The following is a 21,855-nucleotide window of genomic DNA, read 5'->3' as shown; positions in this document are numbered from 1 at the left end:
ATTGTTAATGAACTAAATGCAGCAATTGGTGGAATTTGAGATAGGTCCAATTGTAGTATTAGTGTAGCAGAAGAACTGTTCTATTGCTATCCCATGCACTGAAGCGTAGCACATCGCAGTTGTACCTTATTATCGCAAATATGGTGGAAGATATAACATCCTCCTCCTAATAACACAATAATGATAGAGCCCAATCCTCTCTGCAGATGGAAATTTCTGCTATATCTTTCATACACATAACCTGCTTCAATGTTGAGGGTGCTCTTCTTGACAGGTTAAAGATGTAGGTATCAGCTTCATGCTCTATCTTTCTTAATAGCTTTAGACTAGATGCTTTGTAATTTTGATGTGGTTCCTACTTAAGTTGAGCTGGGAAATTTCAAACAACAAAGTTAATTAAACCAGCTGATCTTCTATCTCCTTATTATACACCCACCGCCCATTCGGTCTTTCATCAAGTCATCATCTACCTGCCCATTCTTGTGTCCACCTTGACCTGAAAAACAAAACTTCACCACCTTAAATCGCATTCTAATTACACATAGCAGTTCAAGTAAAGGTTAGCCTTACTCCGTGGCGGTCTGTGGATTTGTTACCTTGGCCTTCAATGGCGATTTACCTGATTTAATCCACCTCTTAATACCACCTCTATTACACTGCAAATTTATAAAGTATACACAATATACAAAACCCCACATAACAGGATACAACTGTCATATTATTTGGGGCTGTGCATTAAAAAAATCCTCATAATAACCAGGGTTGGCTGTGTGTTTGGCCAGTCAAACTTCGGCTTGCTACGACAGAACATAAGTGCTTGTTTTTGTGCGTCAGCTCGCTAAATTCTAAAAATGCAGATTTATTGATAACACCATGTAACAGAAAAAAATACTATTTTGTTCCTGGTTTGTAATCATTTTATTTGTGTTGCTAGGGTTTAAACTAAAGATGCATGATAATATCGGTTACCGATAACTATCGGTTATCCATAATGGCAATTATGACGTCACACAGATAATCCCGATTAAAAAAAAAAAAAAAAAATCAACCGATAATGCAGTCCGATAATTATATACTTGATTTAGCCTCCAAATGTGCGCAAACGAAGCAGTTCTGTCCACTTCTCCACCACCGCCTCCTCAACCCCTCCTCTCTCTGAAGCCCTTTAGGGAGGAGGGATTTAGGAGTATGGTGTCAAAGAAGAGGCGGCGGTACACAACAGGGTTGAGGCGATATCATAACGGTTCTGTCACTAGCGTGGTTTGATTTTTCCGTGTGTGAAACAAACAATGCTCTCGCCATCTGCAAAACATGCACTGCAGAAGTTCCACGGGGCGGAAAGAAAGCGTCCTCATTCAACACCAATAACCTGATCAGCCATTTAAAACTGCATCACAAAGATTTTTGGAACGAATACGAGGCTGATGCTAGCGCGAATGCTAAAGCTAAACACATATAAATTAAGCTAAACTATGGGGCTTGTGACAATGGAGAAATGCTGCGGCCTTCCCAGAGTCGGGTTGTTTGGGAATGCAGCCCAAAGCGGGTGGTAAGCGCCATCTAAGGCTAAACACCGGCACCAGACTGAAAATCGACAAGTAGATATTCGCTCTGGCCGGTCCGGCAGGCCGCCAAGGGCGAGGCGGGCAGGCGGGTCGAGCCCGGTTCCTCGGCGGTGGGATCTCTGGCGAACACCCCGCTTTCTCGAGTGTTCCCCCACGGCGTGCAGGACGAAAGGCCCGCGCCTCCGTCGGAGCAGAGCCATGCCCCGAATACGCTGCAGCGAGCCGGCTGGGGTAGGCGGATATCTGGTACGAACGTAGCTGCCGCCGCCACTCATCTCCGGTTCGACTCATCGAGCACTACTGCCAGACAGAGGCCTGGCGCGCGTGCTAATTTGGTGGCCGGTCGGACTGAAGGGCACAGGCGGGAGGGGATGCCGGATGAGAGACGGTTTTTACCGGAGTGACCCAAGAGCCCAATCCCCGGATAAAAAAAATAATGCCGTTTATACGACCACCATTCTCTGCGATAAACGTGCTGATCACATCAGTTTCACCATGGACATTTGGACAAGTGATGTCAAGTAAGACGGCACAGTGTTTTAAATGATAATTTGAACATGCAACAAACCACACCACACTCACAAAGAAGTCAGCCAGTCAGTAATGCATTCAGTCCGCTGTAAATTTATGACGACTTAACCAGATCATTCTTTTTAAATATAGTCAAATAAGTTTCCTCATCTTGTTTTGAGTATTAAAGACTAACAGATGAATGCGCCATATTATTCCACTTACTTGAAATTTGTTATTAAGCCCATACATACAAAACTATTGACTATTGCCTAACATTCCTGGCATCCATTTGGCTCCTAATGTATGTGTATGTGTATGCGTCATCTTCATTTGCTCCCTCGTGTTCCGACAGCTTTACATGAGTCTATCAACTTTTATTCTTTGCTCTATTCTTGTTTTTTTACATTATGCACAACTCTGATTTTATGTTTAATGTGCAATAATCAAATTGTAATATGTATTTGTTACACATTTTGATGCAATTTTATCCATTATAAAAGATTTATGTCTGAATTTTGGGGGGCTTGGATCGGATGAGGGGATTTACATGGAAAACGCATCTCTACTTACAGAATTATTAGTTACGAAACTATTCCCAGAACCAATTCATTTCGTAAGTAGTACCACTGTATATTTAAAAAAAAGCATTAGATGGTACCACAGTAAAGAAAAGTGGAAAATAGAATTTCAAAGTCGTGGCCACAAACCCAAACTTTTTGGGGAACAAAAGTGTTTTTATATTTCATTGGGACGGGAAAAAAAACTAGGAATTACCACTCAGAACTTGGAAAGAAAATATGCTTTACGTGGTGTGGTATAGGTCACTATATTAGACAAAAACATTACAAACCATGTGATATCATCAGCAGACCAACTCATTTTACATGAAAATCCTGTACTTAATCGAGACCTAGACACTTTCCAAGTTCTTCAACTCTATGTGTAAAGGGTAAATTGCTCTCTCAACACACACACATACACAAATAAAAAAAGTCAAACATATTGTTTACAATAATTTATTATTCTACAATAGTAAACATCACAGTACATTTTCTGGTTAGTGAGCTATGGCACGAAGCTTATACTGTTCTTTTGCTATATCTTTACTTGGCATTTTATGCATCTTGCCCAAATCAAAGCACATAACATGCTGGCATGGACTTCAAAATGGTTCAGTAGTTCATCAGTTTATGTTGTAGGGGTGAGAGAATGTGAAAGAAGAAGTATTACTGATGAGAGGAATCAAGGTCAGGTTGGAAGGTGGGGGGAAAAACGTAGGGTATAGGAACAGATGGCTAAGCTACAGCTAAAATAAGAGGCAGGAGGGGAATACATACATACAGTACATACATACTTTATTGATACATTTCATTATTATTCAGTTAATTTTGAATATTGTTGGATAGCAATTCTGTATTGCCCTAAAATTATGGTACAGTAATAGTTGCACCGATACCTTTTTTTTTTTTTACCCCCGATATCGATTCTAACACCCGGTTGGCATGCCGATACTATACCGATACCATGCGTTTTGAACATATCCGTTTTTTTCCCCTTTGAATGCAAGTAATTGCTATCATGACTTGGTCAGAGACTGTATAACTCGTTGAAAGTCCTCGACGTCCAATCCATATGAAGTGGCAGGGATGGCACTGAATGATCAAATGTTTATTTGCTGTCACCCTCCCAATTCAAATGGATTGGATGTCTACTAGTGATAAAGTCATTGAAATTCACAGCAGAAGGATGATTGGACGCCACACCACTGGACATCTATCATCATCTTGGAAAGGGTGATAATTGCTCCTTTTTTACAGTAGCATGGATAGCTGGCGGCCATATTGGGTAGGGTGACCTGGGGTTGGAAACTAGATCTCGAGGAGAACATATTTCGCATCATCGGCATGTTATTTCTTAATACTTCCCGATAACCATGTTGCATCTTAGTGCCGTATCAGTACTGATACCAATACTAGTATCGGTGTCGGTGCAACACTACCTTACAAAATACATGTGTGTAGATTTTCCTATCATATCGGAAGACTCTTACTCGTTAAACTATATACGTACACACACACACCGTACTGTATAATATGTATGTATACATAAACAAAACGTCACTACATTGCCCTTGAATAATAGTTACTAACACATAAACCCCAACAGTAATCATCAATTAATCGATACTTCGAGTATCAGTTCAGCTCATACTGTATTGGTTAAAATATGAAAAAGAGAAAACACGGGCATGCATAGTATATTTCTAGAAATAACATTAAAGTGTGCTTATATATTTGTAGTGAGGGAACTATACATGGATGATATTAAATCACCAAAAAGAACATGGACAAAACATCATTGAATATACTGTACGTGAAACTGTACACAGGTGTCCTCTAAGACCAATATATCGTAAATTGTACAGTATGGCACACATCATATGCAGTATATCCACACAGGACAGAGTAAGTGCTTCCCAACTGCCAGTAGCAGAAGTTGATCAATGTCAACTATGCAGTTCTGTAAATTTTGCTAAATATTATACTGACTGGCCACAAAAGCTCCAAAACAAAAGCTGTATCAGAAATTTAGCCGTACAAAAAATGTTTCTCAGTGAAAAATATTGTTGCAATGGTTTTTAACATCATGTGATAAGTGGAAACATAATTTAATGTTGCTTTCTAACTCATTCACTGTCATTGATGGCGATAGACGGTCAATTAGGTGGATTCCCAATTTTTCATCTTTGCTGTGAATTTTTAGAGTATCACTACTAGATGTCCAATCCATTGAAAGTGGCAGGGTGGCAGCAAAGAGGGTCACTGCCAGTCAAATGGAGGGGACACCTATCACAGTAAATGGGTTAATTTCCAATGGACGTCTATTGCAGTCAATGGCAGCGAAATAGTTCAAACATAAAATATTACTAATAATTATAATAAATAATAATTTATCACTAGTCGTTTGTTAATTTGCCGCCATCCCTCCCACTTCGAATGGATTGGACGTCTATTGCAGTCAATGGTAGCCAATAAGTTAATAAAGACAATGCAAAATATCGTTTATTACTATCAAGAGTAGTGCAAAATCAAATTTACACCATGAAAATACATTTCTGGTAATAAGAATACTGTACTTATAAGAGACCTAGTAAATCTACACCTCTGTGATGTTGGCCCCCAATCAGACGCAAATTTATAGAAATATTATGTCATTCTTTTGTGCTAGGTTTATGCTGAAATTTTTTAATTTGTGCTGCTATAATTTTTGAGATATTAACAATTGTTTAACTAGAAGTAGGCGGCACGGTGGCTGAGTGGTTAGCACGTCTGCCTCACAGTTCTGAGATCAAGGGTTCAATCCCGGGCTTCGGCCTTCCTGTGTGGAGTTTGCATGTTCTCCCCGTGCCTGCGTGGGTTTCCTCCGGGAACTCCGGTTTCCTCCCACATCCCAAAAACATGCATGGTAGGCTGATTGAACACTCTAAATTGCCCGTAGGTATGAGTGTGTGCGTGAATGGTTGTATGTCTCCTTGTGCCCTGCAATTGGCTGGCAACCAGTTCAGGGTGTCCCCTGCCGACTGCCCCGAGTTAGCTGGGTTAGGCTCCAGCACCTCCGCGACCCTCGTGAGGAAAAGCGGCATGGAAAATGAATGAATGAATGAATAACTAGAAGTACCAAGGGTGGATCAGTTGGTACAAATCACTTTTGTATTTAGAGAAGGGTCATCTGACCCTAATCAGCATATCTTTTGTGAGCATTGAGGTCCTCATATATACACATATATATATATATATATATATATATATATATATATATATATATATATATGTATATATTAGGGCTGTCAAAATTATCGCGTTAACCGGCGTTAATTAATTTTTTTAGTTATTCACGTTAAAATATTTGACGCAATTAACGCAGATGCCCCGCTCAGACAGATTTAAATGACAGTACAGTGAAATGCTCACTTGTTGTGTTTTATGGAGTTTTGCCGCCCTCTGCTGGTGCTTGGGTGCGCCTGATTTTATAGGCTTCAGCATCCATGAGCATTGTGTAAGTAATTATTGACAACAATGGTGGGCTACTAGTTTATTTTTTGATTGAAAACTTTACAAATTTTATTAAAACGAAAACATTAAGAGGGGTTTTGATATAAAATTTCTATAACTTGTACTAACATTTTTCTTTTAAGAACTACAAGTCTTTCTATCTATGGATCGCTTTAAGAGAATGTTAATAATGTTAATGCCATCTTGTTGATTTATTGTTATAATAAACAAATACAGTCCTTATGTACCGTATGTTTAATGTATATATCCATCTTGTGTCTTATCTTTCCATTCCAACAATAATTTACAGAAAAATATGGCATATTTTATAGATGGTTTGAATTGCGATTAATTGCGATTAATTACGATTAATTAATTTTTAAGCTGTAATTAACTCGATTAAAAATCTTAATCGTTTGACAGTCCTAATATACAGTGCTGCTCGAAAGTTTGTGAACCCCACAGCGATGGTCAGATTTTTTGTAAAAAAAACTAAAATAACCTTATTAAATGTTAAGTTATACCCAAATCCACAATACTGACATTCCAAATAATGGACTGAAACAAAAGAAATAGTTATATTGTCATTCTTTATTTAACAAAAGTGGTTGATTTAAGAAAAACTCAGATATCATGTGTGCAAAAGTATGTGAACCCCTTCAGTTAATAGGATATTGCGCCTCCTTTTGCAGAGATTACCTCAACCAAACGGTTTCTGTAGTGACTAATCAGCCTCTCACATCTACTTTGGGGGATTTTTGCCCATTCTTCCTTGCAGAACGCAGTCAGTTGAGAGAGGTTTGATGGGTGTCTGGCATGAACTGCTCGCTTCAGGTCCCGCCACAGCATTTCAATGGGATTTAGGTCAGGACTTTGACTGGGCCAGTCCAGAACACGAATCTTCTTCTTTTTCAGCCATTCCTTGGTTGTATTGCTGGAATGCTTTGGATCATTATCATGTTGCATGATCCACCTTCTGCCAAGCTTTAACTTCAAAACAGATGGCGTCAGGTTATGTTCTAGGATTTGACAATATTCCTCAGAATTCATGATTCCCTGGACTATGTGGAGTTGTCCAGGTCCTGAGGATGAAAAGCAAGCCCAGATCTTGACATTCCCACCTCCATGCTTCACTGTTGGGAGAAGGTTCTTTTGGTGGTATGCAGTGTTGACTTTTCGCCAGACATGGCGGTTTTGGTTGTGACCAAACAGTTCAATTTTGCACCTACATCAGTTGATGAAAACTCTTTTTAATTTTGTCTCGACAACACAACTGTTAAAAAAACAAAAAAAACTACTGAATTGATTGATTAGGAAATCAGGTTGAAATAATAGAAAATTCCAAAATGTTGAGGGGGTTCACAAACTTTCGAGCAGCACTGTATATATATATATATATATATATATATATATATATATATATATATATATATATATATATATATATATATATATATACACAGTGAAGAAAATAAGTATTTGAAAACCCTGCTATTTTGCAAGTTCTCCCACTTAGAAATCATGGAGGCATCTGAAATTTTCTTAGTTGGTGCATGTCCACATAGAGAGAGATAGAGAGATAATCTAAAAAGAAAAATCCACAAATCACAATGCATGATTTTTTAACAATTTATGTGTGTGATACAGCTGCAAATAAGTCTTTGATTAGCTGTTTATCAGCTCGCATTCTGACCCTGAAAGACCTATTAGTCTGCCTATTAAAAGTCCACCTCCTCTCCACGTAACATCCTGAATTAGATGTGCTTGTTTGAGGTCGATAGCTGCATAAAGACACCTGTCCACCCCATACAATCAGTGAGACTCAAACTTGTAACATGGCTAAGACCAAAGAGCAGTCCAAAGACACCAGAGACAAAATTGTACACCTCCATAAGGCTGAAAAGGGCTACGGAGTAATTACCAAGCAGCTTGGTGAAAAAAGGTCCACTGTTGGAGCAATTATTAGAAAATGGAAGAAGCTAAACATGATCGTCAATCTCAATCAGAGTGGAGCCCCATGTAAGATATCACCTCGTGGGGTCTCAATGATCCTAAAAGGTGAAGAATCAGCCCAGAATTACACGACAGGAGGGGGTCAATGACCTGAAAAGAGCTTGGACCACAGTTTCTAAGGTTACTGTTGGTAATACACTAAGACGTCATGGTTTGAAATCAAACATGGCATGGAAGTTTCCCCTGCTTAAACGAGCACATGTCAAGGCCCATCTTAAGTTTGTCTATGACCATTTGGATGATGCAGAGGAGTCGTGGGAGCAAGTTTTGTGGTCAGATGAGAGCAAAATAGAACTTTCTGGTCATAATTCCACTAAATGTGATTGGAGGAAGAAGAACAATAAGTACTATCCCTAGAACACCATCCCTACTGTGAAAAGTGGGGGTGGTAGCATCATCGTTGGAGGTGTTCTGCGCATGGGGCAGGACGAGTGCACTGTATTAAAGGATGACTGGGGCCCTGTATTGTGAGATTTTGGGAAACAACCTCCTTTCCTCAGTTAGAGCATTAAAGATGGGTCGTGGCTGGGTATTCCAACATGACAATGACACGAAGCACACAGCCAGGAAAACCAAGGAGTGGGTCCGTAAGAAGGTTCTAGCATGGCCTAGCCAGTCTCCATACCTAAACCCAATAGAAAACCTTTGGAGGGAGCTCAAACCCTGTGTATCTCAGCGACAGCCCAGAAACCTGACTGATCTAGAGAAGATCTGTGTGGAGGAGTGGGCCAAGATCCCTCCTGCAGTGTGTGCAAACCTGGTGAAAAACTAAAGGAAAGGTTCGACCTCTGTAATTGCAAACAAATGCTACTGTGCCAGTTGTTAACGTTCGTTTTCTCAGGTGTTCAAGCTTAAAAAAAAAAAAAAAAAATCATACATTGTGATTTCTGGATAAATTCTAAATTAAATGAAAACTCACATAGCTTAACTGTTTGGCTGCCATTGAGGCAAATAAATGGCTATTGCCATCTACAAGTGTTTTCAGTATAATTTCCCCCTCTTTTACCAACTACTACAACTACATACTCCATAACCTGGGCTGGCAGTTAGGCTAATAACTTTTGAATAGATGTCCACCGAAGTGACCTGTGTCCCTGAAAGGCTTAAAACAGAATATTTCCTTTTACATTGATAACATCATAGATGACAGTTTAAAAAATACAATGTGTTTAGGTTAAACACTTTACATGTGCCTTATAAGTATGAAAGTGGTTTACTGTATACTGTATGTGAGTGCTGAGTGAATGTTGTATGCCTCCAGGAGGAAACATTGTCATTGTTCTCCTTGTTACGCTTCACCAGATAATTTCAAGTCTCAATCATGCCCGTACAGTATGGCAGTGTAAAAACGACGCAGTACAGTAAGTGTAGTGCAGTGCAGGGGCACGCGGGCATTCTAATGTGCTTAAAGACTGGAGGGCAGATTTGCTGAATTTGAAATAATGTGGCCTTGATTTCACACAGATTTTGCATCTTCCAAACGTCAGTTAGTTAGTCAATATGCGCATATTTTTAAACTCGCGCAATTGTGTTGTGTGTGTGTGTGTATCAGCAGCCTTGCTGATGTTATTGCTGTTTGCAAAATGGCTCATTTGGGAGTTGTCAAAGCATCTCCTCAGCTGCTGTGTGTGCGTTCGCGCCCAATTGGTGACTGCCACAACCTTTTGACATCACATCATTTGCGGCTCCCCAGTGGGCCTCGACAGAACCAAGGATTACTGAGCAAATGGAAATAATTAAAGGGGGGATGGGAGAGTCTCTGTGCAGAGGGGACATGAGAAAATGTTTCAAAGAAGTTTGCTCATTAGGCATTTTTTTCCTCAGTGATGTGTCAGCATTTCCACAGTGCCATGATTGAAAAAGGCAACAATGGTCAAGATTCGCAAATGAGAACAGTCATGGTTTATGTTGAGAGTGGAGGAAAACACTGACCATTTCTGCAGAACCACTGGCTGGATCTGCTCCCTAAACGTAAGCTTTCTCTACCGTTCTTACATTTACAACTAGCTACTTTACAGCTGGCTCATTATAATACAGAAGAGCCTCCAAAGTAAGGGAGTTTGGGATTGAACATACAATGTTCAGAAAAAGTACGAAGGTTGTACTTGTACATGTACAGAGGTGGGTAGAGTAGCCAAAAACTTTACTCAAGTACGAGTAGTGTTACTTCAATATAATATTACTGAATTAATAGTAGTCATCCAAAAAAATGTACTCAAGTACAAGTAAAAAAGTATTTGGTGAAAAAATACTCAAGTAATGAGTAACATTCTGAGTTACTGCTTGGGGCGTGAGATTATTTTCAACTGTATGTTTTTTTCCTTAGCACAATCTATATGAACTGTTATTATTATAATGTACTATAACCTATTACATAACTCCATTAAGCCAATGAAAAATAAATAAATAAATAAATAAAATAAAATTTAAAGAAAAACAAAGGATTTTGGCAAGGGAAAAAAACAACTTACAACACAACAGACCATTCCACCTACCACCTAATAGCTAGTGTTACACCCTTCGGCTGAAATAACTTCAGTGAGACAGACGCTTTTTGTAGCCATCTACCAGTCTTTGACATCTGTCTGAAGACGGTTTGCCCCACTCCTCAACGCAGAATACTTTCAACAGTGACTGGCTGTTGAAGTGAGAGAAAACAGCAGGGTGAAATCAAAGGAGCTGTCTGAGGTCTTCAGAAAGAAGATTGCAGACACTTTTGAATCTGGTAAGGGATTTCAAAAGATCTCAAAAGAATATAAAACCGCCATTCCACTGTCTGGAAAATAGTCTACAAGTGGAGGACATTTAAAACAACTGCCAACATGCCCAGGTCTGGCCATCCAAGCAAGTTCACCCCAAGAGCAGACCGCAAGATGCTAAAAGAAGTCTCGAAAAACCCTAAAATGTCACCATGGGACCTACAGCAGGCTCTTGCTACTGTTGATGTAAAAGTGCATGCCTCTACAATAAGGGCGTAGGTTTGCATAGTGTGGTAGGAACATAACACTACCAACTTTTCAGGATGCTCAAATGTTCCCCACCAACTTTTAAGCAAACATATATGCATTATTAAAAATCCACAACTTTTGAGTCATGTTGAGGGCACTCTATGTCAAATACTTATTATTATTATTATTATTTTTTTACAGTGCTTTAAAGACGCCACGTAATTGAACAGGCTGGTGTGATCATAGAATGGCAAGCTTGAGTCTGATTGGTATAGTGGAGTCATGTGATTATTGTCATGACATCTCATTGGTGAAACTGATAGAGCCACTGTTGGCATTGCTGGGGAAAAAAAAGTAAATGCTAATATGTAGAATAAAGAGGAAAAATGTAAGGACTAGTGGACACCAAAAGTAGCGGAGTAAGAGTAGCGTTTCTTCACCAATCTACTCAAGTAAAAGTAAAAAGTATGGCCTCGTAAAACCACCCCTAGTAGTACACTTTTCTCAAAATGTTACTCAAGTATAATACAGTATAACGGAGTAGATGTAACACATTACTACCCACCTCTGGATGTAATTAATAATCTTTGGATTACACCATCCTTCAAGAAAAAAAAAATAAGAATTTTCCCACAATTCAAACTAGTTCCTTGGTGCCTTTGTAAGTAGTTCATCAAACTACACCGAGGAGCACGAATTACATCACATTTTAGACAGCCCAGTTTTCCCTTTCTGAAAATAAGTTTAACTCATTGGTTTCCATTGACAGCAATAGACGTCCAAGTCATTGGAAGTTGAAGGGTTGGCACCCTCACACTTCCAATGGATTGGAGGTCCACTAGCGATAAACCAATTGATGGGAGGGTGCCTCTTGGCATCAGAGAAAGAAAATATTTCATTTCATTTCTTAAGTCATTGGCTGCCACTGAAGGCCCTAAAATGTTCATTAATTTGCTGCCAACCCTCCCACTGCAAATGAATTGGATCTCTACTAGCGATAAACTCTTTAAAAAGGGTCATGATTTAGTTATTAAGAGCCACATTTTCGGACATCTATAATCTACCTGCATTGGATTACATGTTTTCATATCACTCTATCAAATTAAACGACTAGCAAAGATTGTTTATATTTTTTCCCTAATTTTTAGCCTGTTGTCACATTACATTTCAGTAGTTTATGAGTTTGAAGAATTAAACACACACTTACATATGGTAGCACTTTGCTCAAAAACAGCATGAATTTAAAATCATTTTCAAATATCTCTTCAAAAAAAAAAAAAATCAATGCCATAAACATCTATACTTATTACAATATAGTCAGAGCATAAGAATGGGAAAGAGAGCAAATACCCATTTAGGGCTAACAAATTATTCCTAACTATATTTGATTCAACGTCACCTGTATAAACATCGGATGTTTTTCAGTTCTTTTTCACACAATACGTTGAAAGTCTTTGGTATCCAGTGTATTGTGCAAGTTGAGTTTTACAATACCATTCATGCGCCCTAACACGTGTCGCCTCTCTCGTCGGCAGTCCTCTCAGCTTTAGTTGGGAGCCTCGTATTCCGGGTTTGTGTAGGAGAAACCCATGAAGTCATCCTGGTCCAGGTTCATGATGACCAGCTTGTCTGTAGGCGTCAGGTCCACCGGCATCTTTGTGAACTCTTTGTCAAAGTTGCACGTGTCACGACGGCTCTTCTGCAGGGCGGGATTTCAGAACACGTATGTGGAGGGAGAGTGTATGTGAATGGAAAGGTGATTAAATGAGAGGAGAGGGGTGTGAAGGAGAGAAGCATTTCATTAGGTACACTTGCAGGGTTTAAAGAGAATGACACTATAAACGGCGACAATCTCAAAGACCCGCATGGGGATAAGCGGCAAAGAAAATGAATGCGTGAATATATCAAATTATGAATTACAGCAATTTTTCAACATATTAAGAGTTGGTCTGACATTTGTAAATGAGTGACCATAATTAAGGTATTTACTCCTTGTGGTCAATGGGGATGATACTGTACATTGGTATTTGCTCATGGTAAAACTACAGAAAAGGATGCATTAAAGTTAAAAGATGTTCTGGTGAAAGTCACACCTTGACTTGACAACTGCTGCTTAAAACAGTATGTTTTTCATCAAGGTTGATTGTAATTTTATCAAGGGCGTAGGTGTGGTCTAAACATTGGAAGGGATGATGTAACAGCATAACCTGCCTGTTCACGTTTTGCTGGGGACGTGACATTAATGAGACCAAACAGATTGGGTGAACGGGAGTCAGAGCTACATTTCTCGCATATATGAACCTAATAAATTGACAGGCTAAATGATCTTTCATGTGTATTGGTTCAGGTGATACACAGTTCAATTCAATTTTGAAAACTTCCAGAATAAATGTCTAGATTTTATTAGCAAATTTAAATTGCAATATTTGAACATAAATTATATTAACAGACACAATAAATACAAACCTGTTAATAATCTCTTAACAATCCAGGAATGCAAAAAATAAACATTTGTCTTAAGACCACTCAACATTGTCTAAATAAATAAATATAACTGAAAAAAACTGCATGGCTGTCACCCCAGGAGGAAGCCTCTACTGAAGACGGTACACAAGAAAGCCTGCAAACAGTTTGCTGAAGACATGTCAACAAAGCACATGGATTACTGGAACTGTGTCCTATGGTCTAATGAGACCAGGCGGGCTTTCCACACCACACCACACCAATTTGCCACCACCACGCACACCAATTTGATGTAGAGTGCGGCGTATGGTCTGAGCACTAACAGGCTGACCCCCCCACCCCCCGCACCTCTTCAAATCTCTGCAGTAATGGTGACAGCACTCCTGTAACGAGTCACATGACATTTTGGAGGGAAAATGACAAGCAGTACTCAATTGGACATTGAGGGATGTATGTAGTTTCTAAGGGGTGTATTCACTTTTGTTGCCAGGGGTTTGGATATTAATGGCTATATTTTGAGTTATTTTGAGGGGAAAATAAATTTACTCTATTATATAAGTTGCACACAGACTACTTTTCATTGTGTTAAAGTGTCATTTTGTCAGTGTTGTCCCATCAAAAGATATACTTGAATATCTGCAGAAATACGAGGGGTGTCCCACTTTTGTGATTCACTGTAAGTGTTTGTGAAGAGCTTCTTAAAAAAACAAAACAAAACAAAACAAAAAACAGCGTTTTATAGCATTTGAGCTAGCAGACTTTAGCTATGAAAGTTAGCCAATTGTTCTTTTGCTGTACTTAAATCCACATTTAGTTATATTTTTTTATATACCGTTTGAGCACAAACTCAGGTATTTATTTTTAAATGCTTTTATTGCTCTTGTTCTACATCGTTTGAAAAAACACTCAGGTGTTTTATTATGAATTCGCTTCGGCTACGGCGGACAGAAGCCGTGTTGTGTTGCATAAGATCTGAGATCTATGATTAAAAACCTGCCGAAGCTGGCTACTTTCTTGCCGATATTACAATAATAATAATAATAATAATATCAATAAATTGGAAATAAAGTATTTTTATTGTCCCCTTAACTTATAGAGACTAGCGAACGGAGGTCAGAGGAGACTGGCAATATTGTCGAGCCAGTTCCCTCAGACGCACACCACGCTTACATTTTCGATCAATTCCTTCTTAATTTCAATGGTAAACGTAACCTTTTTCCTTTTTTCACCACCTGCACTAAACGTCTTGGAACACATGTCGATTTCTTTCACATGAAAATACGCCGTGCATCTGTCTTGCGGAAAAAACAATGAAATCGCGACGCTGTAATAAATCGTATTTAGAGCATGTTGTCATATGTCGAGACAAATGACGAGTCAAATTTTATGTCGGATGTCAAAAGGATCGTATGTCGATGCGATGGTATGTTGAGGTACCACTGTTTGTCGATATGGTGATATATCGCGATACTTGCGTCCCAATAGGTTATCGATGCGCTATAAGAATTGATATATCAGTTTAAAAAGGTGTCACTGTTGAGTACAGGAACTAAAGATGCACCGATACGATATTATGATCGGCAGGTGGGGCCAATCTGGCGGTGGTATCGGTATCGGCGAGTACCAACAAAGACGGCGCCGATACCATTTATCGGTCCAGTATTATAACATTTGACCGCAGCCTTTTTTTACTCCTGGCATTCACAACACTCTGTCTCTGTGTTGTGTGATGACACGTGAACAACAAGCTATTGGCCTGCTCCAGACCAATGAGAGCGGGCCAGTAGCCACTGTTGACCAATGACGGGGCCGCTTTGTCATATAGAGGAAAAACAAACTACGAGTGTAAAATGTCGCCGGTCTGGACATATTTCAGTTTATAATCTCCGTCGAGTACAATAACTGCATGCATAATTTGCGGCCTGAAAGTTTTGAGAGGTGGCGTTTAATCAGACAGTTTCAATACCTCGAACCTAATAAAACATTTGAAGACAAAACATGTGAACGAACACAAAGAGTTTGAGCATGCAAGGACTGCTATCCAGAGGAAGGGCGCTGGACCGGAGCGACAGTCCCTGGTAGAGCTGGGAATCTTTGGGCACCTAACGATTCGATTACGATTACGATTCAGAGGCTCCGATTCGATTATAAAACGATTATTGATGCACCCCCCTCCCTTTTTTTTTTTTTTTTTTTAAATAAAGTTTTGTACATTAGTTCCAAAATTGTTCAAAAATACTCTCAGGCTAAACCAAACTACTATTTCAGTATCAAGTTAACATATAGCAGTAAACAAATATACAAAAATAACATTAAATAAAAAAACTCCAGTCCCCATTCTGTATCAGCAGCTTTAAACTACATTCAATTAATTTAATGTTGTGAATCAACCGTTAAAGTTGTTAAAATTGCTCCCGTTATTCCATAATTTCCCTTTTGTCTACTTTTGACATGTGAAAGTTTTAAAACTATTTTAAAGATAGATTCAAGTCAATATTTTACCGATTTAGGAGTATTTTAGATAAAAAGTTAATTAGGTTTGCTTGGAAGGTTCGCTACAACAGCATTGCAGGGAAGTTTACTGCTTTAAGATGGCGGCCGTTTACTAACGCCCTCATCTAGCTTTTTGCAGATGTGCTGCTACCGCTACCGAGTCTATAATCCATCTAGTCCTATATAAATGATATCTACCGTAACATTATGTAGCTTAGCTGTACTTGTAGCAGCTTTTCGGCAGCAGTCAGGTATGTTGTTGTGTTTTTTTATCTCGTGGCATGAGTTGAGCTAGAGCCGTGAGTTGAGCGTTGGCATTACCCGAGGGGCCGGTTAATGAGAAGCATAATGTTTAGCTACTCCCGCTCCGTTCCGTCCCGAAGACCGCGCGGCGCGCTGAGTGTGTTGTACTTCCGCTTTACTTGGCATATTTCAATAATCGGAATTTGGATGTTTGTGAATCGTTCTCGAATCTTCCACGGCCGAATCGCGAATAATCTAAGAATCGGAAATTTTGCACACCTCTAGTCCCTGGTCAGTTCGTCAATTTTACTTTTATTGTCTTTTACTGAAAGAAATGCCGCTGTAATTTGGGACCTTTTTCCAAAGTAGGGTTCTCACGTTTCAGAAATAGAAATAAGGGACTCCCCCCTCCCGCCCAAAGCCGTACAGGGGACAAAAAATAGGGACATCCCCAAATTCTTAAAAGGAATACATTCATATATCTATTTATATACATTCCGTATTGCTTCACTACGGAACGCAACTTTTAAACGAATGATTCCTTATTTCAAAGGACGGGTGGTAAGCCTATTCAAAAGTGGTGTAGAAGTAAGCCGTAAGTAAGTAAGTGTATGTTGCTGCTGGGTCACAAAGAAGGAGGCTAATGGACAGACAGGATGCTGTGGTCAATTATTACTTACAGTTTCATGAAAGTCGCACTGTTTGGCCTTTGAGAGGTTTAAAAATAAGTTTATTCAGTTCATTCAGTTTATTATTATGAATTTACTTTTACTTTCTTACTGTTGGGCTAGTATTATACATGTTGTAATTTAAAAAATGTAGCACTATTGTGGCCTTTGAGAGTCAAAGGTTTATTCAACTATTGTCTACTAGGGTTTAGTAGACTAGTCACTTTTTCTATTATTCTTTTTCTTGTTTCACAAAGGTAGGCAGCAAGAAAAAAAAAAAAAAAAAAAAAAAAATATATATATATATATATATATATATACTGTACATATATATATATACTGTATGTAGCATATGGAACAATGAAATTAACAGTTCACCTGCTGTGGCCTGAACGTCGTCTCACACTTTCCTCCTGGTGCGCATGGACTTGAATTGCGTGCCCGCTTGTGCAGTCCCTGTTTTTTCACCTCTTTTATCAACACCATCGTCGTTTTGGGGTTTTTTGAAGAAACTTCGGACACTCAGTTGCCTTGACATTTTTCAGAGTAAGGCCAACGACGTCATGCATCAAGAGAGACAATAGCTAATTAATATGCTCACTCGCCACCCTGTGGTCTGGGGTGTGAATTGCAACCGGTCAAAATGACGGATGGACTTCAGTTTTTTCCGTCACCGTTTTAAAAAATCGGTCAACGACGGAAAATATTCGGTTAACGCGACCCCTGATCTAGATACACAGGTTACGATTCGATTAAAAAAACCATACATTTTTAAGGCCGAGCGATTCGATACGATTCGATACAGTTTAAGAACGATACGGTTCGATACAGAGTGTAAACAATACGATAGTAAACATTTGTTGTGTGTGTTCGTACATGAATGTATACATATTGCGGAAAACACAGACAAGACTGAAAAAGCAGTTTCTGCTTTTGCACCCTTCTTCAAATTAAACTGCAGTATTTTAAGCCAAAAGAACTGTTGTGTTTGATAGACCAATATGTCTATATGCTGCCATAGCCGATTCATGGCGCAGTAGGTTCCCCAAACTGTTTTCAATTTGTCCTTTTTACCCTGGAGACCCCCGTTTACAGACGTCGCGCCACCGCTTTTGTTTCAACCCAGCCATAAAAAGAAGGTAAGTAATTATATTTCTTATTCAAAATTTCTGTCATTTTTCTCTTAGAATCATTAGTTGATGTCTAATATTTATTTTATATGTATATATATATATATATATATATATATATATATATATATATATATACATATACTCAGAATTTTGAAATATCTTTCATCATAAAAAAAAAAAATGGATCCAAGTCAACTCATGCATCTGCAGGCTTTTCAAATTTTGTGATTCTCTGACAAATGCTTCATATTGCAGGCATTAAAGGGTTAAACTTTTAAACAAATTACGTCACAATGAAAAAATTGGCGTCTGTAAAAAAGTCACGGATATCTACCTCATAACAATCGCTTAACTAATTTTTTCGTTACTGTCGCATTTTCCTCAATATTTTAGATGATAATCGATCCAAACAAAGAAAAATTGAAAAAAAAAAAAAAAAACGTTTTAAATATATGAAAATGGAAATCTCGATTACTCCTTGATGTCTGCGATTTCTGCATCGCGACCCTTGTTATATTACCATGTTTCACTCATAAAATCCCCCAAAAATCCAGCTGTGGCCATTCACATCTGTGTCTTGACACTCGATGAAACATGCTGTATGGAGTTTTTGGATCGAAACGAGGTAAGTACGCGATAATATCTCGTTAAAATCACGGCATCTTTAATTCTTATCTCGCGTGCTCTCACCTCGAGTTAGGGTTTTGCTGTTTCAAAAAAAAATTTTTTTTAAAATACATTCCTGTTCAAAACTTTTCTTCCCCCAGAAAACTGACTTTTTAAGCTTTCCAATGATGTATCACACGTGCATATCGGTCAATTATGAAATTTGGACAAATTGGGGGTCTCAGAGCGGAACTTAAAGTCACCTAAGTGTATTCCGCCATTTGCAAATCACTTAAAAAATTTTTTTTTTATATATATCATTTATATGATAAGTATTACATTTGCCGTGCTTAAAATCCATTTATAAAAATATACAGTACATACTGTATAAGGGTTTTTTAAGGGCTGTTCGGTCCCTGTATGACCGGTGTCAGAGTTTGGTCCGCATTGCTGGCGGTAAGTCAGATTTGTTCCTAGTGAGGGTTAGACTCAGCCAAGGTTGCCCTTTGTCACTGATTCTGTTCATTATTTTATGGACAGAATTTGTAGGCGCAGCCGAAACGTTGAGGGTGTCCGGTTTGGTGGCTTCAGCATTGCATCTCTGCTTTTTGCCGATGATGCGGTGCTGTTGGCTTCATCAAGCCTTGACCTCCAACTCTCACTGGAGCGGTTCGCAGCCGAGTGTGAAGTGGCTGGGATGAACGAAAACCAGCAGCACCAAATCCGAGACCATGGTCCTCAATCGGAAAAGGGTGGCGTGCGCTCTCGGGTCCTGCCCAAAGTGGAGGAGTTCAAGTATCTTGGGGTTTTGTACACAAATGAGGTTAGGAGGAGGTAGCCGGCGATCGACAGGTGGATCGGTGCAGCATCTGTAGTGATGCGGACTCTGCACCGGTCCGTGGTGGTGAAGGAGGTGAGCCAAAGGGCAAAGCTCTCGATTTACCAGTCGATCTACGTTCCCACCTTCACCTATGGTCATGAGTTGTCGGTTGTGACCGAAAGAACAAGATCGCTGATACAGCCGAAATGAGTTTCCTACACAAGGTGTCCGGGCTCTCCCATCGAGATAGGGTGAGAAGCTCGGTCATCCAGGAGGGACTCAATGTCAAGCCGCTATTTCTCCGCGTTGAAAGGAGCCAGTTGAGGTGGCTCGGGCGTCTGGTTCGGATGCCTCCTGGATGCCTCCCTGGAGAGGTGTTCCGGGCATGTCCCACCAGCGGGAAGCCCTGGGGACGCTGGATAGGCTATGTCTCTCGGCTGGCCTGGGAACGCCTTGGGATCCCGCCGGAGTAGCAGGTTGAAGTGGCTGGGGAGAGGGAAGTCTGGGCTTCCCTGCTAAAGCTGCCGCCCTCTGCGACCTGACCTTGGATTAAGCGATAGATAATGGATTTTTTTTTTCTCTTTCCAAATGGTGTTAAAAATATTTTATTTTCTTCAATAAATAATGAAAATTATAATAACAACGATAGCAGTAAATTAGCTCAGCCTCTACTTCGCAGATTTTCGATTTTCGCGGGGAGGGTGGGGGTCCCCATTAACCGCGAAAAGCAAGGGATTACTGTACATTGTAAAAAAAATATTTATTTATTCATTCATGATACATTTAAAAAAAAAACATGCTCCTCAGTCCCTGTTAATGTTTATGGATATGATTTCTTAAATTTTGCATTGTTTTAGTTAGTTATTAATACCAGTATAAATGTGTGACATTACATATCATATTCAAATGCGTGTACATCTTTTTCACAAGTCCTAAGTACTAGTAAGCGTCTATACTAGTGCTGTCAAATTTATCGCGTTAACAGACGGTAATTTTTAAAATTAATCACGTTAAAATATGTGACGCATTTAACACATGCGCGGAATGACCCGCTAATGCAGTGCTTCAAACAGATTACAATGACGCAGTTTTTTTGCACATCGAGAGCTAAGAGGCAGAGAAAGGCGAGTGACACTGGCGTTCATTGGAACGCATCGTTTATTAGCCTAAGCTTCAGCAGCTCCTTCACAACAAATATAAGTATCATTTAGTGAAAGCACAACAAAAATAATATTCATATCTCTTAAAAAAAAAAAAAAGTTCACAAAAAGAGAAGCGCTTCAATCTGTATTAATGAGGCCCTATTCTCACAGTTAAACAATGCAAAGAGAAGTGGCATTCCCAATCAAAATAGCTATGCAAAATACACATAAAACTTACTCAGACATTGGTCAAACTCTATTCAAACATTTTGTTTAGCAAATACACTCGATGGCAATATTTAGTCACAATATAGAAACTATCAGAGCTCTCATACGTTGTGAAGCCAGCACTGAAATGACGTGAAGTACAATGGAAACAGGGAACTACGGCGTCAGTCGAGGGACAAAACACACTCATTGGCTTGATTTCTAAGTAATTTAAAACTCGCCATTGACAACTTGTGGTGTATTTCATGGTGTATTTCAATCACTACCTTACGCAGTTAAAGACACAGTTTTTTTAAAAAAAATTTGTTTGTTTTTTATGTGACGTCACCACTCGGCGACGTCAAAAATGGCGAGCTACTAGTTTATTCTTTGATTGAAAATTTTATAAATTTTATTTAAATGAAAACATTAAGAGGGGTTTTAATATAAAATTACTTTAAATTGTACTAACGTTTATCTTTTAAGAATGACAAGTCTTTCTATCCGTGGATCCCTTTAACAGAAAGAATGTTAATGTTAATGCCATCTTGTGGATTTATTGTTATAATGAACAAATACTGTACTTATGTACAGTATGTTGAATGCATAAATCCGCCTGGTGTCTTATCTTTCCATTCCAACAATAATTTACAGAAAAATATGGCATATTTTAGAGATGGTTTGAATTGCAATTAATTACGATTAATTAATTTTTAAGCTGTGATTAATTTGATTAAAGATTTTAATCGTTTGACAGCCCTACTCTATACATGACATTGTTGGCAGAAATTTCCACTTTATATTTTGGTGACACTTTTTGGTTGTCTGCTGGAGATTTTTGGATGTAAAACGTGCGTCTTGACTCATTAAAGGTTGAGAAAACATTGCTTGAAGAGCTGACAGAGGTTCCACTGTGTCAACTTTATGAAAGATTTAGATCCCCTATGTAGTCACATGTGAGTGCATATTTAAATTTTTTCTGACTGCTT

The 21,855-nt window shown here is 38.9% G+C and overlaps 1 protein-coding gene across 1 annotated transcript in view; it reads right to left on the bottom strand.

The window, feature by feature from the left end:
* Nucleotides 1-7,593: 7,593 nt before the first annotated feature.
* Nucleotides 7,594-21,855, bottom strand: part of prkcbb (protein kinase C, beta b) — a 261,728-nt gene continuing 247,466 nt past the window's right edge. Inside the window, exon 17 of the mRNA XM_057860710.1 lies at nucleotides 7,594-12,790. Within this exon, the coding sequence (XP_057716693.1) occupies nucleotides 12,638-12,790 (153 nt within the window). The 3' untranslated portion in view covers nucleotides 7,594-12,637. The remainder of the gene's footprint in view (nucleotides 12,791-21,855) is intronic.

Source organism: Corythoichthys intestinalis, chromosome 16 (genome assembly GCF_030265065.1).
Source record: "Corythoichthys intestinalis isolate RoL2023-P3 chromosome 16, ASM3026506v1, whole genome shotgun sequence".
Lineage (NCBI taxonomy): Eukaryota > Metazoa > Chordata > Actinopteri > Syngnathiformes > Syngnathidae > Corythoichthys > Corythoichthys intestinalis.
The sequence above is the reverse complement of the archived record's forward strand: the minus strand, read 5'-3'. Positions and strand labels throughout refer to the sequence as shown.